Source organism: Martes martes (genome assembly GCF_963455335.1).
Source record: "Martes martes genome assembly, chromosome: 12".
Lineage (NCBI taxonomy): Eukaryota > Metazoa > Chordata > Mammalia > Carnivora > Mustelidae > Martes > Martes martes.
In genome coordinates, this window is record NC_137900.1 from 76,903,959 (window position 1) to 76,922,991 (window position 19,033).

The window sequence follows — 19,033 nt, forward strand, 5'->3', positions numbered from 1 at the left end:
TCACACAGTGATTTGATGGCAGAACAGGACTTTGAGGCTCTTGATTTGAAGAAAAAAAGATGGGGTAGCTTTGGCTTTCTCTATTAGCTCAAAATTCAGACCCATTCTTGCCATTGCTAGTAAGAAGGGTGAGAGGATGTTTAAACTGGAATTTAATGGGAGTCACCAAAAAGGAAGGGAAAAAGTCACTTATGGAGGTGATGTGGGAGGAGGCATTTTGGTCTCAGGGATTCATATAAGATTTTGGTTTAAGGGAATAGTGGGGCTGCCCTAAATTGGGATGAATTACCAGAGGTATTACACCTACAGCACTGGATGCAGCACTGGGATGAATTACCAGAGGTATTACACCTACAACAAGGAAGGGGATGTTTCTGTGCTGTCCTCTGCTGGTCTGTTCACACCCAGAGACACACCGGCATCCTAGTGACTGCCAATAGTGGAAGCTGACCGACTGGAGGTGGCAAGACTGAGGGGCCCTGGGCCAGAGTGGAAACCATTGAAGGGACAGCAAAGGGCAGGCCTCTGGGGAGGGGAAAACTGGTCTCCGAATTGTGCAGAGACCACTGTGGAAAGAAGGACTCCCACCTCCCGTGCTTTGTGGAGTCCTACGGGGCAGCATGAGGTTGTCAAGGGGAAAGGGAGGGGGCTCTGCTCCATGTCAGGAAGAAGCCTCCAGTGCGTGGCCAGCCATCGGGGACAGGCTTGGTCTGGGAGCAGTGAGCCCTCTTTGGTGGTATGGGGCAGAGTCTACACACCTGGCCGGGATACAGGGGGTGTTTCAGCTTTGGAGAGGAGGAGCCCAGCTTAGTTAGACCAGCGTTTCCTAAGCCCTTCGAAGTTGTAGCAAACCCAGAACAACATCTTGTCTGTAGGCACACTGCAATCAAAGGCGACCATTTCTTGGAGCAGAGGAGGACTGGCTTTGGGTCTCCAGCAGCAGCAGACCTGGGACGTGGGGAATTCTGGGTCACACAATCTTGTGTGTACTGTGCACTTATTCCAATATTAAGTATTTTCTTTTTTTTTAGTTTTTTTAAAAAAGATTTTATTTATTTATTTGACAGACAGAGATCACAAGTAGTCAGAGAGGCAGGCAGAGAGAGAGGAAGGGAAGCAGGCTTCCTGCTGAGCAGGGAGCCTAACGTGGAGCTCGATCCCGGGACCCTGGGATCATGACCTGAGCCAGAGGCAGAGGCTTTAACCCACCGAGCCACCCAGGTGCCCCCCAATATTAAGTCTTTTCTGGCATTATCTCATTTAATGTTCTCAGCAACTCTCCGAGATGTACAGGCTCTTACCCAGGTCCCTGTTCTAGAACAGAGAACTATAGGGTCTGGGTGATTAATGCACCTGCCCGGGGTCCCATCCCATGCAGGAAGGGACAGAAACCTGGATTGGTTTCCCTCCAAGACCGACGCTCTTAGCACTTCCCTTCACCCATGGATGACCCGTGTTCTCTGCTTCCCCTCAGGGATTCCCCGGAGACATTGGCCCCCCTGGGGACAATGGCCCAGAAGGCACGAAGGTGAGTCCCTGCTCTGTGGAAACCACGGACCTCTGGGGCTGGCTGCCTGGCTTGGAATTGTTGGGGGTCTTGCCAGCCTCTGATGGTGGTGGAGGTGCCGCCTCTGAGACCTCTTTCTGTTCCCTTCTCACCAGGGTAAGCCTGGAGCTCGAGGCGTGCCGGGACCCCGTGGGCAGCTGGGGCCCGAGGTGAGACCATCTGGCCCTGTGTCCCCTGCCTGTCCCCTGCAGCCCCGCCGGTTCCCTCTGGCATCCTGGAGGCTTCCGCTGGGGGCCAGGGCTCTTCGGCCCGGACACCTCCCCAGGGCTGCCTCAGGCCCACCCTTCCGCTCATCCTTTGCGGCTCTACCCCGTGACCTTGCTAAGGTCTTTCTCTGGCCTGGCCTGGCTGGCAGGTGACTGTCTGCTGCCACTGCATCCCCATTGCCCGGGGCTTTTCTCTCTGGAGGCCGCTGCTGCTGCTCCTGTCTGTAACACAGCTTCCTGGGGTGTGGGTGTGGGAGAGTAGATGGCGAAGCCCCGAGATTCAGGGGGAAGACACGTGTTGGGTCGCATGGTTAGTGGCAGGCAGGGTCAGGATTCAAATCCAGGTCTGCTTGAGCCTGATGCCCACGACAAAGACCCTGTGCCATTAAGTCTATGCTCCTGGGAGCTGCCCAGGGGGCATCCCAGAGAAGGACCCAACTGGCAGAGCTAGTAAGTGGCAGAGTGGACATTGGCTCATTTCTTCATTCAAGCCAAAGGGGATTGAGAAGTTCTCCGTGGGCGGCCCCGTTGGGCACCCCACAGGCTGGCCCTGGGTTTTGCCTATGACTGAGGCCCCCCACCACCCTTCTAGGCTCAGACCCCAAGGCCCCCGTGACGCACAGACAGCCCCGGCTGAGAGCCCAGGAGGCCCGGCCTCACCACAACCACAGGCAGGCATCCAGCGGACACAGATCCCTTTGCAGGCTGGTCCTGGGTCTGGCGGGGTCCCAGCGCTGGCTCTGCGAGCGGCCACGTGGGGCTGCTTTCCTGGAAGCTGGGATGGGGGATGGCCCCCGAGGGGGGCCTCTGGGTTAGGCCTGGAGTGCCAGAGGGGCCGATTTGGAGGCTGCCCTGGCCTGCGGGAGGGCCCAGAGTGGGAAGGGAGGGAGGGGCAAGGAGGGAGGGACGGCGCCAGCCACGTGCCTCTGTCTACACCCACGTTACCACCCGAGAGCCTGCCACTTGCTCACGTCCCTGTGGATTCATTCATCCACCCCTGCATTCGTTCACTTCTCCGTCTCCCCCCTCTCTCATGCCCCTTGGCCCCATCTGCAGTCCTGAATCACAGTCCCCATCACACACCCCTACAGTCCCCATCACACACCCTTCCTGAATGATGTTTGTGACAGAGGAGGGGACAGGGCCTCACCACTGTCCTCTAGGAACTCCACATAGGCTAGTGGTCATACTTTAGGATGGTCCTCTCCATTGGCACCATTTTATAGATGGGGAAACTAAGGCATGAGGAGGTTAAGGTCTGTCACTGAATCAATGGTGGAGCTTAGAATAGAGTTCATATCTTTGAGCTGCTGTTGAGGCTCTGTACCCACAGCATGTGATAGGGTTTGACCTCCTGCCCAGCCCTGCCACGAACCCCATGCCTGTCACATTCAGATGGCACTGGGAGCCCCCTTCACGTGGAAGTCCCTGTATGGCCTGGGTGGGGGCCTGCGGTGGGGGGACCAGGCATACACCATTTCTCTTGGTCCAGGAGGGCTCTCCTCTGTCCACCCCTTTCGCTCCTTACAGGTCAAGTTCTCCGATTCCCTCACTGGATTAATTTCTCCTTTTTCCTCTCTTGTGTCTCCCACCTCTAGGGAGATGAGGGACCCATGGGGCCTCCTGGGGCCCCCGGCTTGGAGGTGAGTGTCACTGGCCCCGGGGAGGTGGGATTTGTCGTTCCTGAGCCCACTGTGTGCAGATAGGCAACACACGGGAGGTGCTCTGCGGAGAAGTCATCAGCAAGAGCTTTGGGCCAGCCAGAGAAGGGACTAGAACAGACACAAAGGACAAGAGACAAGAGGCGGGAAACCGGCTAGCTGTGTCTGCCCAGCAGCCGTGTGCTGGGCTTTGCACCAGCTTTCATGCATTTGACTCTCCATGAGAACACCATTGCTGGGCTTATTTTCACCCATGGCCATCGGGCTCAAAGAGCAAGGGGTTTAGCCCAGCATCTCAAGCCCAGAACTTCACCTTGCCCCCTCCCCACTGCTCTGCTCCAAGTGCCCTTCCCGAGGCCCATGCCAGGGAGGGCGTAAACCAGAAGTGCACGAATGTTTTGGTCTTACCGTCTTAAAAAAAAATGATTGTAGACCCAAACTTCTTTTCTTTCTGTGGGCTCCCTCTATGGATATTAGTGATTAAAACTGAAAACTTTTAAATATATTTATTAATTCATTTGAGATAACAATAAGCCCATTTCATGGTCACAAAATAATAGTTTTACAACAAAACAACACAAAACAACCAACTGGCTATATTTTCCCAAAGCAAAATAATCTAATGAAAAGAGTGGCATTGTTTTACCGTTTTTGCAAATCTCTTTAATGTCTGGTTTAATAGAAGTCAGCTGGATTCTCCCATCTGCTTCTGCTTTCAATCTGTTGACGATACCACATGTCATGTAGCCTCTGGAAAACTCCGCGTACACTCACGAGAATGAAAGAGACACAGACAAACAACGTCTTAACGTTATTGTGAACCTAGTTCTGATGTCATGCATCTCCTGGGAGGGCTCCAGGGATCACAGGGGTCCCCAGGCCACACTTTGAAGACCACTGGCATAAACTCCCCATTCCCCCCCGGGACCCTGTATCTTCTGTCCAGCTCCTTCCTCTTCCTCATTCCTTGAAAGCAGGTTTCAACATCCCCATTTACAAAACAGGACTGGCCTGGGAGGGGAGACTTCCCTGAGGTCACACAGCTGCCATACCCCACCCCCACCCCCCACCCCTGCATCTCTGGACCAGCTGGCAGCCTGGGGCCCTCGGGTCTCTGCATCCTTGCCCTCTCTGGGGCATTGCAGCCCTCCCCTGGGCCAAGGCTGGGACCCCAGTGATGCTGCACCCCCGTCCTCCACCTAGCACCCCCTCACTCACCTCTGTCTGTTGCAGGGCCAACCTGGCAGGAAGGGGTTTCCTGGCCGGCCCGGCCCAGATGGCATGAAGGTGAGGGGACCTGGAAGTGACTGGGCTTTGAGGGCGGGCATGTGTGGAACAACTGGGGAAGAGAAGAAGGGGGGAACCGGCAAATGAGGACCCCAGTTGGAACCCCCATCCCAGGGACAGTTGTGGAAAGGGGGTCAACGGTCCCCATTTATCACAACATATTGGTAACAGAGAGGACAAAATGAACAAGAACCTCAAAATCCAACAGCGGGGTAGAGTTCAAGTAATGGGACGCAATGCAGCCACCAAAGATGGTGAAGCGGACAAGTTCACGAGACGGGAAAATGCCCGTGTGTGTGGGAGTGGTGGTGTGGCAGTAGTCGGAAGCAGGTTCCAGAAGGAGCCTGTTGTGGGGGCCCGTTGCACGGTGGTCCTGCGTGCTCAGAGCAGAGGCTGCAGTGAGGACAGGGGCTCTCTCCGGATGGTGGGAGCAGAGGACATGACCGTTCTCTCTTGTGGGCCTCTAGCTTTTCCCCATGATGTGCAGTCAATACGTATTACTTTTGGTAACAGTTTTGTTATTTATTTATTTATTTTTTAAAGATTTATTATTTAGTTAGTTATTTGACAGACATCACAAGTAGGCAGAGAGGCAGGCAGAGAGAGGAAGAAGCAGGCTTCCCGCCGAGCAGAAAGACTGATGTGGGGCTTGATCCCAGGACCCCAGGACCACGACCCGAGCCGAAGGCAGAGGCTTTAACCCACTGAGCCACCCAGGCGCCCCAAGTTTTATTTTTTTTTTAGCGTATCAAAAAAGACCTGGCCTGGGTGGGAGAGTGATGGTCCTCGGCACATGGGCAGCCTCACTTAGTGGTTTTCCAAGGGCTCCTCTGGTGGATTGGATTTTCTGACCCCTCCTGGACAGAGTGTTAGGCCACGTCTACCTCTGGGCAGACACGTGATGTTGAGGGCAGAGCCAGGGTAGCCCAGGACATCCACATCCCCCTCCGCTCAGCAGACATGGCCCGTGTGTCTGTCTGGCCCCACTGGTTCTCACGAGCGGGAGGTCTGGGGGAGGCGCCGGAGGGAAGGCTGAGAGGCTCGGACCCTGATTGCGGTGAGCCGTGTCCATCTGGGAGCCCAGCTCCTGGCTAGTTTGACTCGCTTAGCCCTTGTCCTGCCCCCTGAGGTCTCGGTCTTACTCCCTCAGATACCAGCTGGGTTTCTGTGGTGAGAGCGGTGACATAGTCTGGGTGGATTTATCCCACAGGGCTGCTCGCCTCTCCAGCGCACGCTGTGGGGAGACCAGGGCGGCTGTGGCTGCTTAAGCAGCAGGAGCCACCCCGGCATGGGATAAAACTGGCAGACAAGGCTATACATGAGGCCACCAAGCATGAGAGCTGGAAATAGGCTACGAGACAAATGAGTCTGATTTCCCTTATTTATAGCTGGGCAGGCTGAGCCCGGAGCAGACACAAGGCTCACTAGTCATTTTGTGAGCCGGTGGCAGAGGTCTGGTGGCTTAGGGTCTAGGATCTAGGGGCCCTGACTCCCTGGCTCCCTGATCTTCCTGTGGTGGGGCAGCCTCATCCAGTAGAAATGGGGATTTCAATCAGTCAGACCAAAGTTCCAATTCTAGCCCTGCCTCTAGCTTGCTGTGTGGCCCTGAGCAGATCACCTTGCCTCTCTGGGCTTTAGTTACCACCTCCACAAAATGCAGTGGGTTGATGAACAGCCCAAATGAGATACAGACCCGAAGGTACCAAGTCATCTGCCGAGGGCCACTCAGAGGGAGTGGGCAGCTAGGGCCATGTCTGGGGCCAGAGATTCTGTCCAAGTGTCCCATCGTTTCTGCCATTTGTTTGGGGTCTACAAGGTTAGACTCTGGAATTGAGGTTCCTGTCCTTCCCTAATTCTGGGGACTAAGGCCAGTCACCTGGGGTGTTCCCTGGGAGGGGGCTAGACTCCCATCACCCATCCCAAGTGATTTTCCTCTGTCCTTTGCAGGGGGAGCCAGGCGACCCTGGACGGCCAGGGCCCGTGGGTGAGCAGGTAAGTCAATACCGGTCTCTGAACACGAAGACTCTTTATCGAGCACTGACTCTGTGCCAAGCCCTTCAGCAAAACAGTCCACACGCATCCCCCATATCCATTCCCATGCTAGTTCCTGGGCCCAGTGAGCTCGTCTCCCCCTTTCATTGAGATGGTCACTGACTCTCAGGGAGGTGAAGTCATTGGATGAGAACGCCGTGAATCATAGTCCCATGGCCTGCCTCTGGATGTTTTTGGAGCATTTGCCCAAAGGGATGACATGACTTTGCTCCCAGAACATTACAGCTGGAAGAGCCTTCAAGAACCACCGGCTGTGCTCCATCTACAGATAGGGAAGCTGAGGACCAGAGAAGCATAACCACCTGGCAGGAGCTCTTGGTTCGGGCCACCCTAATTTACGAGGAAAGCAAAATTCAAACCAGTGGTTCCGGCTAGCTGGGAAGTCAGGCCAAGGTCTGAAGAGGAGAGGAGGTTGCAAGCCGTCATTAAAAAGAAGGTTCGAGAGTCACGACCTTCATTTTTGAGGCCCAGGATCCTCGGTGCCACCGAGAAGCAGCTGTGTGTGCTGTGGAGGGGGAGGGACAGATAGCCAGGCACTACCTGAAAGCTTGACCTCCAGGCTTGGAGGTCAGGGTGAAAGGTAGCAATCTTCTCCCCTCCCTTAAAGAAGCCCCCCTGAACCCTGCAAGGGGCTGCCCCATGCCGGAGGGAGGAATGGCATTGGGGACCCAGAAGAATCTGCCTTGGCTGAAAAACGCCATCAATGGCGTGAGAGTCGTGCACGACGGGCTTCCTCACCAGGCCGGCAACATCTGTTGGGGGGAAGAAAGGAATTAAAGCAGGGGGTGGACTGGATTTTTGAAACCTTTCCAGTGTCATTCAAGCGCATTCTGTGGGAAGACCGGGAGTTTGGAAGGGCTGTCACGGCCTGGATATATTTCCTGATTGGAAAAAAAAAAAGGCCATGCGATCAGCAAATTTAATTTCATAGTTATGCTGATGGTAAGGGCCCTCGGGAGACACAGAGCCTCAGAGTCCTAGAATGCCGGGACACGAAGTGTCCCAGTACAGTGCTCTGTCCCTGGCAGGCAGGCAAAACTCACGGACCCCTTCTCAGAATAGAGTTTGAAATGCATAAAATGCACAGTGAAGTATTACAAAGGAAATCGATTATATTGAAATACAGTGATGAAAGTATGCTAAATGTGATCTATTCCTAGATAGCTCCTTTATTAATGCATTAAATAATGAGATCCAGCAGCAGGTCGAATAACGACCTCACTTTTGAAGCAGTGACAAGCCTTGGTGACACATTTTGAAATCTGTGCGACAGTGGCTATCATGTGATGTGTAAATATCTGGGACAGTAGCAGGTACCGTGGGTTTGTCGCCTACTCCCAGATTTGAGGGAAATGCTAAATTTCAGAGGACAGTGAAAATAAGTTGTGATTTTATTTATTTATTTATTTTGCCTCTTCAAGTTCAGGGACCCCCTGATTCTATCCACGGGGTCTTCTAGAAGCCCCAGTTTAGGACCGCTGTACCCTAGCCCACATCGGCACTCTGATTAGCAAGGATGACTGAGTGAGGTAGTGGCAAAGCTGAGGCCAAGAGGAGCGGCCACCCAGCCCCGGGGCATCTACAGGCCCGCCTGGTCAGCAGAGCCCCCAGCCAGCTGCCTGGCTAGCTGGGACCACAGCTGGAAAGATAGGCCTGTCTGAATGGTGAGGCAGACCCTGAGCCCCGTGGCTGCCAGTGGGTATGCAGGGGTGGCATGTCAGCTATGCCCTTGGCTCCCTTTCCATGTGGGAAGGGGCAGGCGTCTCTTATTCACGGCAGAATCAGAGGGTCCCCAGGAGAGGTTATAAGGTCCTCCCTCGGATGGATGACAGTATTGGCTCCACTGATTGGACCGTTAGGTACCAGGCCCCGGTACCTGCCTGCGCTTCCCTCGGCAACCCTGGGGTGGTAGTTAGTCTCCCCATTTCACAGATGAGGAAAGCAAGGCTCTGGGAAGTTAGGTCACTTGGCAGGATCTCCCAGACAGCAACACAAGTGTCAGGGCCAAGGTTGAACATAGCGCTGCTGGATTCCCAAGATCTGCCTTGGAGGGACTGGAAAATCCTTGCCATTTTGTGACAGCTAGGGAGAGCGCTGAGGGCTTGCCAGCGGGCCCTGTCCTAGGTGCTGGGATACAGAGATGATCACAGGCTTGGGCTCTTGCCTGGAAGCAGCTCTCTCTGTCCAGGGGGAGGCTGGGCGTGCAAACCCTTACTCCGGAGAGGCCCGTTCTCGCGGAGGACCCATAGCTCTCTTGTTCCCGTGCACCCCCAGTGCCTGGCGGAATGGCACACGAGGAAAGGGAAGGAAGGAAGGAGAAGAGGAGACATAAGCAGACAACAGCTGTTTATCTGTAGACAGCGTGAGGACCAGGGCAGCCCTCTGCCCCAAATCAGGGACTCAGACCTGCCTGTGTGGTACCCATTGGAGGTGACAGAGCTGCCCCCTCCCCCATGTCCCCATGCTGCCTTAAGGGGAGCCAGCCGGGCCTGCAGCAGTCAGAGCTGCTTCCCACCCCCCCAACTCCCCTGGCCAGGTGGAAGCCCTGGGCCTCCGGGGCTGGCTTCTTGGCCAGCCTCATCTCCACCCGCAGGACGGCCCTGCCAGGATCTTCTGGGACATCGCCCCATGGATGTCCTGGGGGCTGGGGTGGGGAAATGGGGCACTTGCTGTATGGCCCTTATTCATTAAGGTCCTATTTGGCTTCTTGTTTGAGGTTTATGACCCGCCTGCCTTCCAGGACCCAACAACTCATAAATTTAAAGTAGCTATGAAATTTCTGTTTCTCTGGGCCAGTCAGCCCGGGGCCTTTTAACAGAGCTGTTTTTATTCCCATTCCTCGGCATCCTCTAAACATCTGAGTGCTCCCTTGTGGGGCGCTCAGGCCTCTGTCTTAACCCTATGCCCTTTTAAAATAAATTAGAAGGAGACGGGAGGCAGCTAACATTTATTGAGTGCCTACATGTGCCATGCATTATCTTCAAGACTCAGAACAACCCCGGGGAGAGAGGGAGAGACCTTTCTGGAAAGGACCGCCCTCTGCAGAGGATGAGGCTCGGAGAGGCTCTGTGACTTGCCCAGGGTCTACAAACCCAAAGGCTGAGTGAGGATGTCAGACGAAGGGTCAGGTGCAGGGCTTGGCACTCAGCAGGCCCCAGCTGTTGTTACTCATACTGCTGCCGCCTAGAAAATGCTCTAATTGTTTTTTAAAGTAAGTTGTTGCAAAAGTCAAATACTTGGTTATTGTCTGTGACTTACTAGTCGTGACCTAATATCTTGTACCTCACCCTCTCTCACCTCATACTTCAACCCTGAAGGGTCTCAGAGCTCAGGGAACCAGGACCTCCACGGGGTGGTGATGGTGTGGGGTTGCTGGTTGTGGGAGGGGGATGTGTGTACCCTGCTCTTGGCCACACGCTGCGGAGGCCCCCAGGTGGAGGAACAGGCGCATGGGCCTTGGAGCCACAACAGCAAGACACACACCGTCGTGGCTTGAGCTGCCATCTAAAACTGTCTCCGAGACCCACAGACCTAAGCCTTTGGAAATGGGCGACATGTTTTCACCCTAGTGGATGGACAAGTCGGCCAGCTTCACTGCCTGAGCATGCAACTTGGAACCTTTGGCCTGTGTCCCTTCAGCTTCGAGGTCTCATTCCTTTCTGGACCCAGCTGGGGGACCAGGAGCAGATCACATGGGAAGAATCCCCTCCTCCCTCAGTCTTTCCCGATTCTCCCGGAAACTCTTGGCGGCAACCCCAGGTTCTCCCAAAGCCACTGTTGTGCCTCTGAACTACACAAGACCCCCCCCCCCCCCGCTCCCTTGCTCCTATCGTCCTCAGCAGGGAAGAGCATGGGGCCTGGACAGGGAACCGTCTGCTTTCCTGAGGGGCTCCTCCAGGCCGTTCAGGCGGGTTTGGGCATGCCTCGTCGGGCCCAGCGAGGCTGGCAGCCGCCTAGAAGAGCCCCTGGAACACAGAGGCCAGTTATCACCCAGTGGAGTTAAAAAGAGCAGCCGGAACCGCCGTGTGAGTGGGTGTGTGCCCTGCAGAAAGCAGAGGACGGCTTTCACAAGACAGTGTAAAGGCCTCCACTTCCCACGATGAAATCGAGTCTCTTGGCGGAAGCTGTTCCACTGTTTCCATCCTGGCGAGCGGCTTCGTTTCTCTCTTTGAAGAGGCCCCGGAGCCCTGGAAGATGGGGACAGATTTCTAACAGGCAGGGCTCTTCCCAGCGCAGCGTAAGGGCCATCCCTGCACCCCCTGCCCCCCACAGCCCATCCCCCAAACCGCCTCCCAGCCTGCTTCTGGCGCGGGAAGAATGTGTGGCCTCCCAGGGATATGCTGGCAGCCGCCCCACCGCTTGGCTCCGAGATCAGAACCATCTGGCGGAGCGAGGGAAGTCAGGACAGTGCCTGGAGAGAGGCGGCTCTCCTCCGTGGCACCCCGCTCCTGCAGGATCCCCAGGCGCGGGGCAGGGGGCGCAGGCCAGGACCCCCAGGGGCTGGGAGACGCCGGCGCGTTGCCTTTCAAACTCGGCACGTCCCCGAATTCATGCGCCTTCCTCTTCTCTTGCTTTTTGCACGTGTTTCTTCTAGGGACTTCTGGGATTCATTGGTCTGGTCGGGGAGCCAGGGATCGTGGGAGAAAAGGTAAGTTAGGTTTGGAGAATCCATCAGTAAATAGGACTTATGGTGGAGATTTTAAGAAGAAGGGGCTTGTTGCCCGGGGGATTTCGTCCTTCTCTCCCCCGGCTTCTCCTTGCTTCCCTAGCATCGCAGACCCTCAGAGAGCCATGGTCCCCTGTCCCAGCATGCCCTGGGGCTCTGCCCTGCCCTCCTGTCAGCACCGTCACGTGCAGCCAGACTCCTGTGTGACAACCAGCTCACGTACGTGGTCTGGGCCCTCCTGGCTGTGCACTAGAACCGCACGGGGTGGGCGACAGAAGGGAGCGGGCGTGGCTCCGCAGGCTGCCTTGGGAGTCCCCCTGCAGCTCTGTTTTACAGACCAGAGAACCAAGGCTCCTCCTTTCTGAAGAGCTAAACCACCGGGCTCCCGTTAGCTCCCAACCCGCAAGCCCCCCCTGGCTTCCAGTTTCCCACCATGGGCCCTGGAGGGGACCTGCTTTCTTTTTAGGGGCTTATCTGATTGGCAAGCTGTTGTTCTGGGGAGCCGATATTATGCCCACTGGATAGACGGGGAAACTGAGGGCCAGAGAGAGGAAGCCTGTGCGCTAATCGGGCCCCACCCTCCTTTCCAGGCTCTTCGCATGCCTTTCTTCTTATCACTCCACATCCCAGACCCTTTCTCCTCCTCCTTCTCCTCCACCTTCCCTATTTTCTCCTCTTCCGTTTCTCTTTTGAACTTTTTATTTTGAAGTAATTACAGAGTCCCACAATGTTGCCAAAAACAGTACAGAAAGGTTCCGTGAGCCCTTCACCCTGTGGCCGCTGGCGGTTCTGTTCTTGCTCAACTGTAGTGCAACATCCAATGAACTCTGGCCTTCTTTATTGCTCAAATGTTCCGTGTCCCTCCTCACCTACAAACCATGCGCAGTGCCGCCCCCTCCCCCCAGCCAGGTACACGCCTCCTCCTCCCCCGCCCCTTCTCCCTCTGTGCCTAGGTGAGTTAGTCTTCAGCTCTCTGGGGTCAAGCAGGACTTCCCCACCACTCCCCTGCACCTGGGGGGGGGGGGTCAGATCCCCTGCTGAAGGGCCTTGGCACCGAGACCCATGCCCTCACTTACGCGTTGGTATCTGTGTTGGTGATTTGTGTCTGTGCTTACAAAACACAGGGCTTCACAAAAACAGAGGCAGGATTCAAATTTGCTTTTCAAGTTCAAATTCAAAGATCGCTTCCTCCAGCGATCTGTCTCTTGCCCACGGTCTCTGCCCCGGTCAGTCTGGATGGATTCAGAGGAAAAGAGCCGTATCTCAGATGTTCCAGCATCTCATCTGTGTTTGGGCAGCGGATGGGGAGAGTGAGAGTGCCCTCTTCTGCCTTCTCCACCTCCACAAGCCCAGCACAGGGGATGCTGGGCCCAGTGAGGACAACGTGACATGGGCTGGCATCAAAGGGGACAACGTCATTCGCGCATCCCTGAGCACAACCATCGTTGCCTGGGGGCAGCCCGCTGCATGGGATGCCACAGTGGGTGCTGAGGCCTCCCAGGGCTTACTGGTTCCTGGCTTCTGCGGAGTGACATCCCAGCACTCCTTCCCCTGTTGCTACCCTGGGTGATATGACTGTAGACTTTGGACAAGTCCCCTCCGTCTTTGGCCTCTGGAAGGCCTCTGTACTTGCCCCTCCTCACCCCGCAGAGCCACCCCCCAGCCATAACCTCCCTGCCTTGCTGTCTACATCACAGGGTGACCGGGGCATGATGGGACCCCCAGGCGCACCCGGACCCAAGGGATCGATGGTAAGGAGCAAGTGGGTGCCGATTGCCCTCTCCCATCACAGGGCTGGTGACAGCTCTGTTCTCCTCTGCCTGCCCCCGTATACCCCGATCATTCAGGAAGACTGGTTCCTTCTCCCTCCAGGAGGCCAGGCTGCTGCCCCTGTGCACTGGGCAGGGGCCGGGGCCGGGGCCGGGGCCGAGCCAGCTGGGGTGGAAGGAGGAAGAGTCACCTGCTTCACCTGATTCCTTCTCTCTCTCAATAGGGTCATCCTGGAACTCCCGGCGCTGTGGGGACCCCCGGAGAGCCTGGACCCCCGGTAAGCAAAGCCCTCATGAGCTCAAATCCCCCGTCCAGTAATAGTGAGGAGTCCAGGTCTCTGAGTCAGACAAACCCGGGTTTGAATCCCAGCTCCATTTTGCCAGGAATGATCATTGAACTTCTCGGAACCTACGTTTTGCTCATCTAAAACACAGAGAAGATCATTGTGGTCATGGTAGCATAATCCCATGGGTCAGATGGACCCAGGCCGCTCGTGTTCGTTGCACAGAAATGTTCCCGGCACAGGAGCTTCTTGGTCAAGGCCCCATTGTTGCTTTGGTCATTCCCTCGGGACATACCCCGTCGTGTGTGCCCGGAGCCAGCTGTGGGAGTCGGGGTGCAGCCATCAGCAGGGCAGTAAACTCCCACTGTCCTGGCCTTTGGGGGACAGACAGCCCAATACATAAGTGACATCTGCTCTGGAGATGATGAGAAATGCTGGGGACACTGGGGCTGGCACAGTGGGGAGGACATAGGACTCCTGGACTTCTTGTGATAACTCAGGAACCAAGGAGATTCCTGAGGAACCCGTGGCAGGGAAGGGTGAGAGAGGCAGGGTAGCTAGGGTGGGGGACCCCCTGTACTCTCCCGAGGCTGGTATTGGGGGTGGGGAGGGGTGGCTGTCACCCAGAGCCCCCCCAGTTTCTGTTCCCTCTGCCTCAGCTGATGGAGGATGGAGACTGGGAGGGGTTCTCACTGCAGCCAGGGCTTGGGCTCAGGGCTGGGAACCCCCTCTGGGGAGGCGGAGAGGTGGGCTTCAGGCAGGTGGAGAGGGTATGGAGGAAGGGGATTGGCCCAGGTAGGATCCCAGGGAGGACTAGGGGACGATGAGTTCGGGTTGACCAGACTGAGGGACTCCCTCGAGTCTGATGAGGGAGGAAATGGGAGCCTTGGAGGGTCTGAATCCAAGGAAAGCACGCACACACCAGTGCTCTGTGCCAACGAGGGAAGCACACTTGTCTGTGCACCTGCTGTGTGCTGGGCCTATGCTCAGCCCTGAAGGTGCAGGAATGATGAAAAAATAATAATAATAATACATCTGCTGGGGCGCCTGGATGGCTCAGTTGGTTAAGCGTCTGCCTTCGGCTCAGGTCATGATCTCAGGGTCCTGGGATCGAGCCCTACATTGGGCTCCCTGCTCAGTGGGGAGCCTGCTTCTTGCTCTTCCTCTCTGTCTGCCCCTCTCCCCCTGCTCATGGGCTCTCTCTCTGTCTCAAATAAAATCTTAAAAAAAAAGAAAAAAGAAAATACATCTGCTTTTAAGATCCTGTAGGGGGAATGCCAAGTATAAACATCCTTTCCCTCATTAACAGAACTTTACTGAGCACCTGCTACGTGCCAGGCAGTGCTAGTTGCTGAGGAGGGATACGGAGGGACTAGCCAGGGATGAGAAGCCTGGACACAAGTAACCATCATCCCCAGACAGAGGTACTGAGCAGCAGGTGGCTCTGTCTGTCCCCTATGATCCTTTCGATGAGGTAGAAAACTCAAAGCAGAGAGGTGCAAGGAGAGCCCGTACTCCAGCCTCCTGGGCCTCAGTCTCCGCATCTGTCCAGTGGGAGCAGGAAAGCCTGGAATGGAGTTGCTGGAACAAAATGGAAGGCCAGTGGGAGGTGGGAAAACAGTGGAGCCATCCAAGCCAGCGCATGGAAGGAAGCTCCTGGCCTCCTCCGAATCCCTTACCTCTGGGGCTCCCCCAACCTCCTCTCTGCTCTGTGTCCTCAGCGCTTGCCACTGCTCTGGAGGTGGGCTCAGAGTGAGTGAAAGCAGTCACGTGGTGCTTGCGCTACGGGGGGGCCCCCCCATTGCCCTTGATCTGCCCCTGCTGCCTTATGGGGCAGATGGCTTGGACCTCCTGGGGCTCCTCCTGGCTGGCCAGGGGAAGCAGTGTAGCCCCGAGGTCCAGAAATCTGACTTCAGGATCAGACAGCTGTGAGTGAACTCCCGGTCGCTTACCAGCTGGGTGATTGTTGGAAGTATTTGTGGCTTCTCTGTGCCTCCGTTTCCCCATCCGCAAGCCAGCCTGAAACTCCGTTATGAGACTGCTGTGAGAAAGCCGTGCCATCAGTACATGACGTCATGCTTAGCCAACTGCCTGCCGACGCTCAGTGTCTACTGACCGGGAGTAGTGGTAACTGCTGTTTACTAGGCAGGTTAATTACCACCATTCCTGTAAGACTACTGCCATTCAGGTGACGTTGCTGATGACACTGTTCAGGCCTGATGAGCAGTTTCCCACTTTTCCAATCTCGTGAAATCCATGTTCTCTCTCAGCCCGCTGAGGCCCACTGAGGCCCGCTGAGATCATTATCCTCAGGGCCCCAGGGGTGGGGGACCAGTCAGACTTCCCGTCTCTGGCCCCCTGCCACACTGAGAGAGCTGAGAGCTACCCTTTATTGAGGACATCCCATGTCATTTCCTTTTCCCAGCAACTCCAGGAGCTAGGGATTCTTCTTACCCTATTTCACAGATGAGGAAACTGAGGCCCACCAAGTTGAAACCCCTTGCCAAGGTCACAGAATTAGGAAGTGGCGGAGCAGAGATTTGAACCTGGTTCCCTGAGGAAGCAGTTGGTCCTTTTGAGTCCTTTATTCTTCTGCCTCAGAGTCAAGACTTGGCTCCTGAAATCTCCCAGGGACGTATTGCATGCCTTCTGCAGTCTGAGATCCCGCTATAAAATGGCTCGTTCTCACCCAATCTTCCTGTCATCCGCCATCCAGGCGTCAGCTCTGCCTTCTCACTGGGCCGAGCGAGGGTCCACGCCCTGCTTGCTCTGCTGACAAGGGGCAGATTAGAACCCGGCCCCACACATCAGCCCCTCCACAGCAGCTGACTGAGGGCCTGCGCCCCTCAAGGCCATGGAGAGAGAGAGAAGGGAACAGCACGTTGTTCCCGAGGCCCCAAATGGAGCTGGGCCTCTCTCTGGTATTTGGAGGGGAATGAAGCTGCGTCTTGCTTGTAAAAGGAGCACGCCCAGCCTGAAAGTTGCTGCCGAGCTGGGAGGCTCTGGAGGGGTCCCGGCTGGCCGGCCCGTGGGTAAAGGCGCTGCTTGGTGGATGCCGCTGGGGCCCGAACCCGGAGGAGAGGTCTGGCGTCAGGCAGCCCGCTTCCTCTCGTCTCCCTTCTACCCTCTGTCCTCTTCTATTGTTAGACGGTTCGTAGTTTCTCCAACAGATCCCTCGCTTCTGGTCAGAGGCCTGTGCTGTGCCGGTGTTGAGAGTTCAAAGAACAGAGGCAACCCTGTGTCATCCTTCCCTCCTTCCCTCTCTCCCCCTCGGGCCTCTTGTCATTCCTGCATCAAACCGAGATATAACAGGCAGCTTCCCTGGGCCAGGTCCTGTTCCCTTCTCCCTGCCTCTCCCTCCCTCACCTCGGGGCTGTGGTCTGCTTCTTCCCCCTCATACTCCAGGGCTCGCTCTTTCTGCTCTGGTCAGAACCTTCTGGATGGCTGTCAGGTGATGTTCGGGATTGGGGGTGCGGGGGTGGGGACAGAACATGGGCAGCCACAGTCTCCTCACTGGTGGAAGGGAAAGGGGAAATGGGCACTTGAGGAGAGCTTTGGTCAAGGAGGTCATGCTAGCTTCTGGTTGTTGATTCTGAGGTGCAGAAGGAAATGGCTCGTCCATCCCGGGAGACTTTTCCTCACTACCAGATGCCTGGGAGACGTGGAGGCATACCATGTTGAACCCAGGGCACTGACTAGTGCTCAGGGTTCTAGCCCGTGGGCGGCTTCTTCCAGGGGGACAGATTTTCCCCCTGGGCAAATTCCTTCTATGTGCACCCAGCTTTGCCCCCACACTCCCAGCCTTCCCTGTTGCCCTGCTACCGGAAAGGCGGCTTCTCCAAACTCTTTCTCCTCCCCACAGGGCCCTCCAGGATCTCGAGGCCCACCAGGCCTGAGGGGAGTAAAGGGACTCCAGGTAAGTGGGGCCCAGCTTCCAGGAGGCTGGCACTGGCAGGGGCCGCCTGACAGACAACCTCCTGTCCTTGCCCTGTGCCCAACTCTGAGACCTGTGATTTTTATGGCATCAGGCAGGGTTCTAGGCTCATCCCGGGCCTGGCCGTCAGCTTGGCACTACCCCCCACCCCCCGCCCTTTCCAGCTCTTCTTCTCCAGCCCATTTCTGAACACCAGGCCTTGCCATTCCACGGGTACAGACAGGCTCTGTGGTACCAGTGTCTTGTCCATTTGTTCATCCATTCATTCCACCACCAATTATTTAGCGCCAGCTCTATACCAGCCACTGTTGGAGGCTCTGTAGGTACCACAGGAGGAGGGGAGAGGCGCGACCCCACCTGCCCTCATGGCTCAATCAAGCAGGTCAAGGAGATACTATCGGGTCCTGGGCGCTTGGATGGTGAAGCACAAGTGGCTTGGGAGCCTGGACAGGGCATCAGAGCAGGCTTCAGGGAGAGGAGGGGTCTACAGCTGGTGCCAGGCTCCAGGCAAGGGAAAGCCCTAAGGTGAGAGAAGGCACGGCCTGTTTACAGGCCCCCACTGGTTCCATGGAGGGTCCACAGAGAGAAATGAGACCAAGAATGAGCAGGTGGCAAGCCTGCAAACCACAGTTAGGCCTATGGGCTGTGCTTCCAGGGCAGTGGGGAGCCACAGAAAATATTCAGCAGGGGCTGGCCTGAACACAGTCGCCAGAAGTAACCGCTGGTACTTGCTATGTGTCAGGTGCTGTCTAACACATATATTGACTCATTATTCTACAAAGAAGGTGCTAGGCTTCATTCCCTTTGACACACAAGGAAACTAAGGCACAGAGAGTTTATGTCAGTTGTCTCAGGTTGCACAGTTAGAAAGTGCCAGAGCTGGGATTTGAACCCAGGGAATCTGACTCTTTTGCATACTGGAGGTAGTCTCATTTTCAGTTGTGCAGGGAGGGCTGATGGAGTGGTTCTCTGCCCCCAACCTGTATACAGGCTAGGCAGCCTTGTAGAAGGGAACCATGATGGCACAGGTAGAGCCGACAGCCCAGGCCTGAATCCAAGCTCCATACGGGGGATCTGTGATTAGTCTCCTCTTGGCTGAATTTCAAGTGGTTTTAAATTTTCCCCCAAACCAGATGGCCAGGAGTCAGCCTGGGAGAGGGGGATAGTAAGAGGCATTCCTCTGGCCCAGCAGGGGCCGTCCCACTGCCATGTCGTTCGTCTCTGCAAGTGGACCCAGGCCCATTGGCAACCAGTTCCACCTTGACCCTGTGCACATGGCGTCCTGCCCCAGGAAGCCAGATTAGCTGGAGATTCAGGTCCTCAACTCACCGAGCTTCCCCCAGCTGTCTCTAGCACTCCTTCTTAGCCCTGGCTGCAAGAATGTCTGTCCTGCTTGAGGAAACCCAGGCTCCCAACCACATCAAAAGTCTCCAGGGCTGGGAGGGAAGCCTCGGGAACATGAGCTCCTCCCCCCTGCTGGGTTTGGCAGGAATGCAGAACCTGTGGGATCAGCCCCCTGAGTCCCTGGCCTAATAGTCCACCATTGGCCACTTCACGGTGTGTGTGTGTGGGGGGGGGGGTTACCTAGAGGGGCAGCCCTCCTGCCT

The 19,033-nt window shown here is 56.0% G+C and overlaps 1 protein-coding gene across 1 annotated transcript in view; it reads left to right on the top strand.

Moving 5' to 3' along the window:
- Positions 1-19,033, top strand: part of COL27A1 (collagen type XXVII alpha 1 chain) — a gene marked incomplete at its 5' end in the record, with an annotated part of 135,923 nt that overhangs the window by 73,843 nt on the left and 43,047 nt on the right. Inside the window, 9 exons of the mRNA XM_080819190.1 lie at positions 1,475-1,528; positions 1,663-1,716; positions 3,372-3,416; positions 4,668-4,721; positions 6,669-6,713; positions 11,368-11,421; positions 13,137-13,190; positions 13,433-13,486; positions 17,355-17,408. Coding sequence (XP_080675316.1) covers positions 1,475-1,528; positions 1,663-1,716; positions 3,372-3,416; positions 4,668-4,721; positions 6,669-6,713; positions 11,368-11,421; positions 13,137-13,190; positions 13,433-13,486; positions 17,355-17,408 — 468 coding nt within the window. The remainder of the gene's footprint in view (positions 1-1,474; positions 1,529-1,662; positions 1,717-3,371; positions 3,417-4,667; positions 4,722-6,668; positions 6,714-11,367; positions 11,422-13,136; positions 13,191-13,432; positions 13,487-17,354; positions 17,409-19,033) is intronic.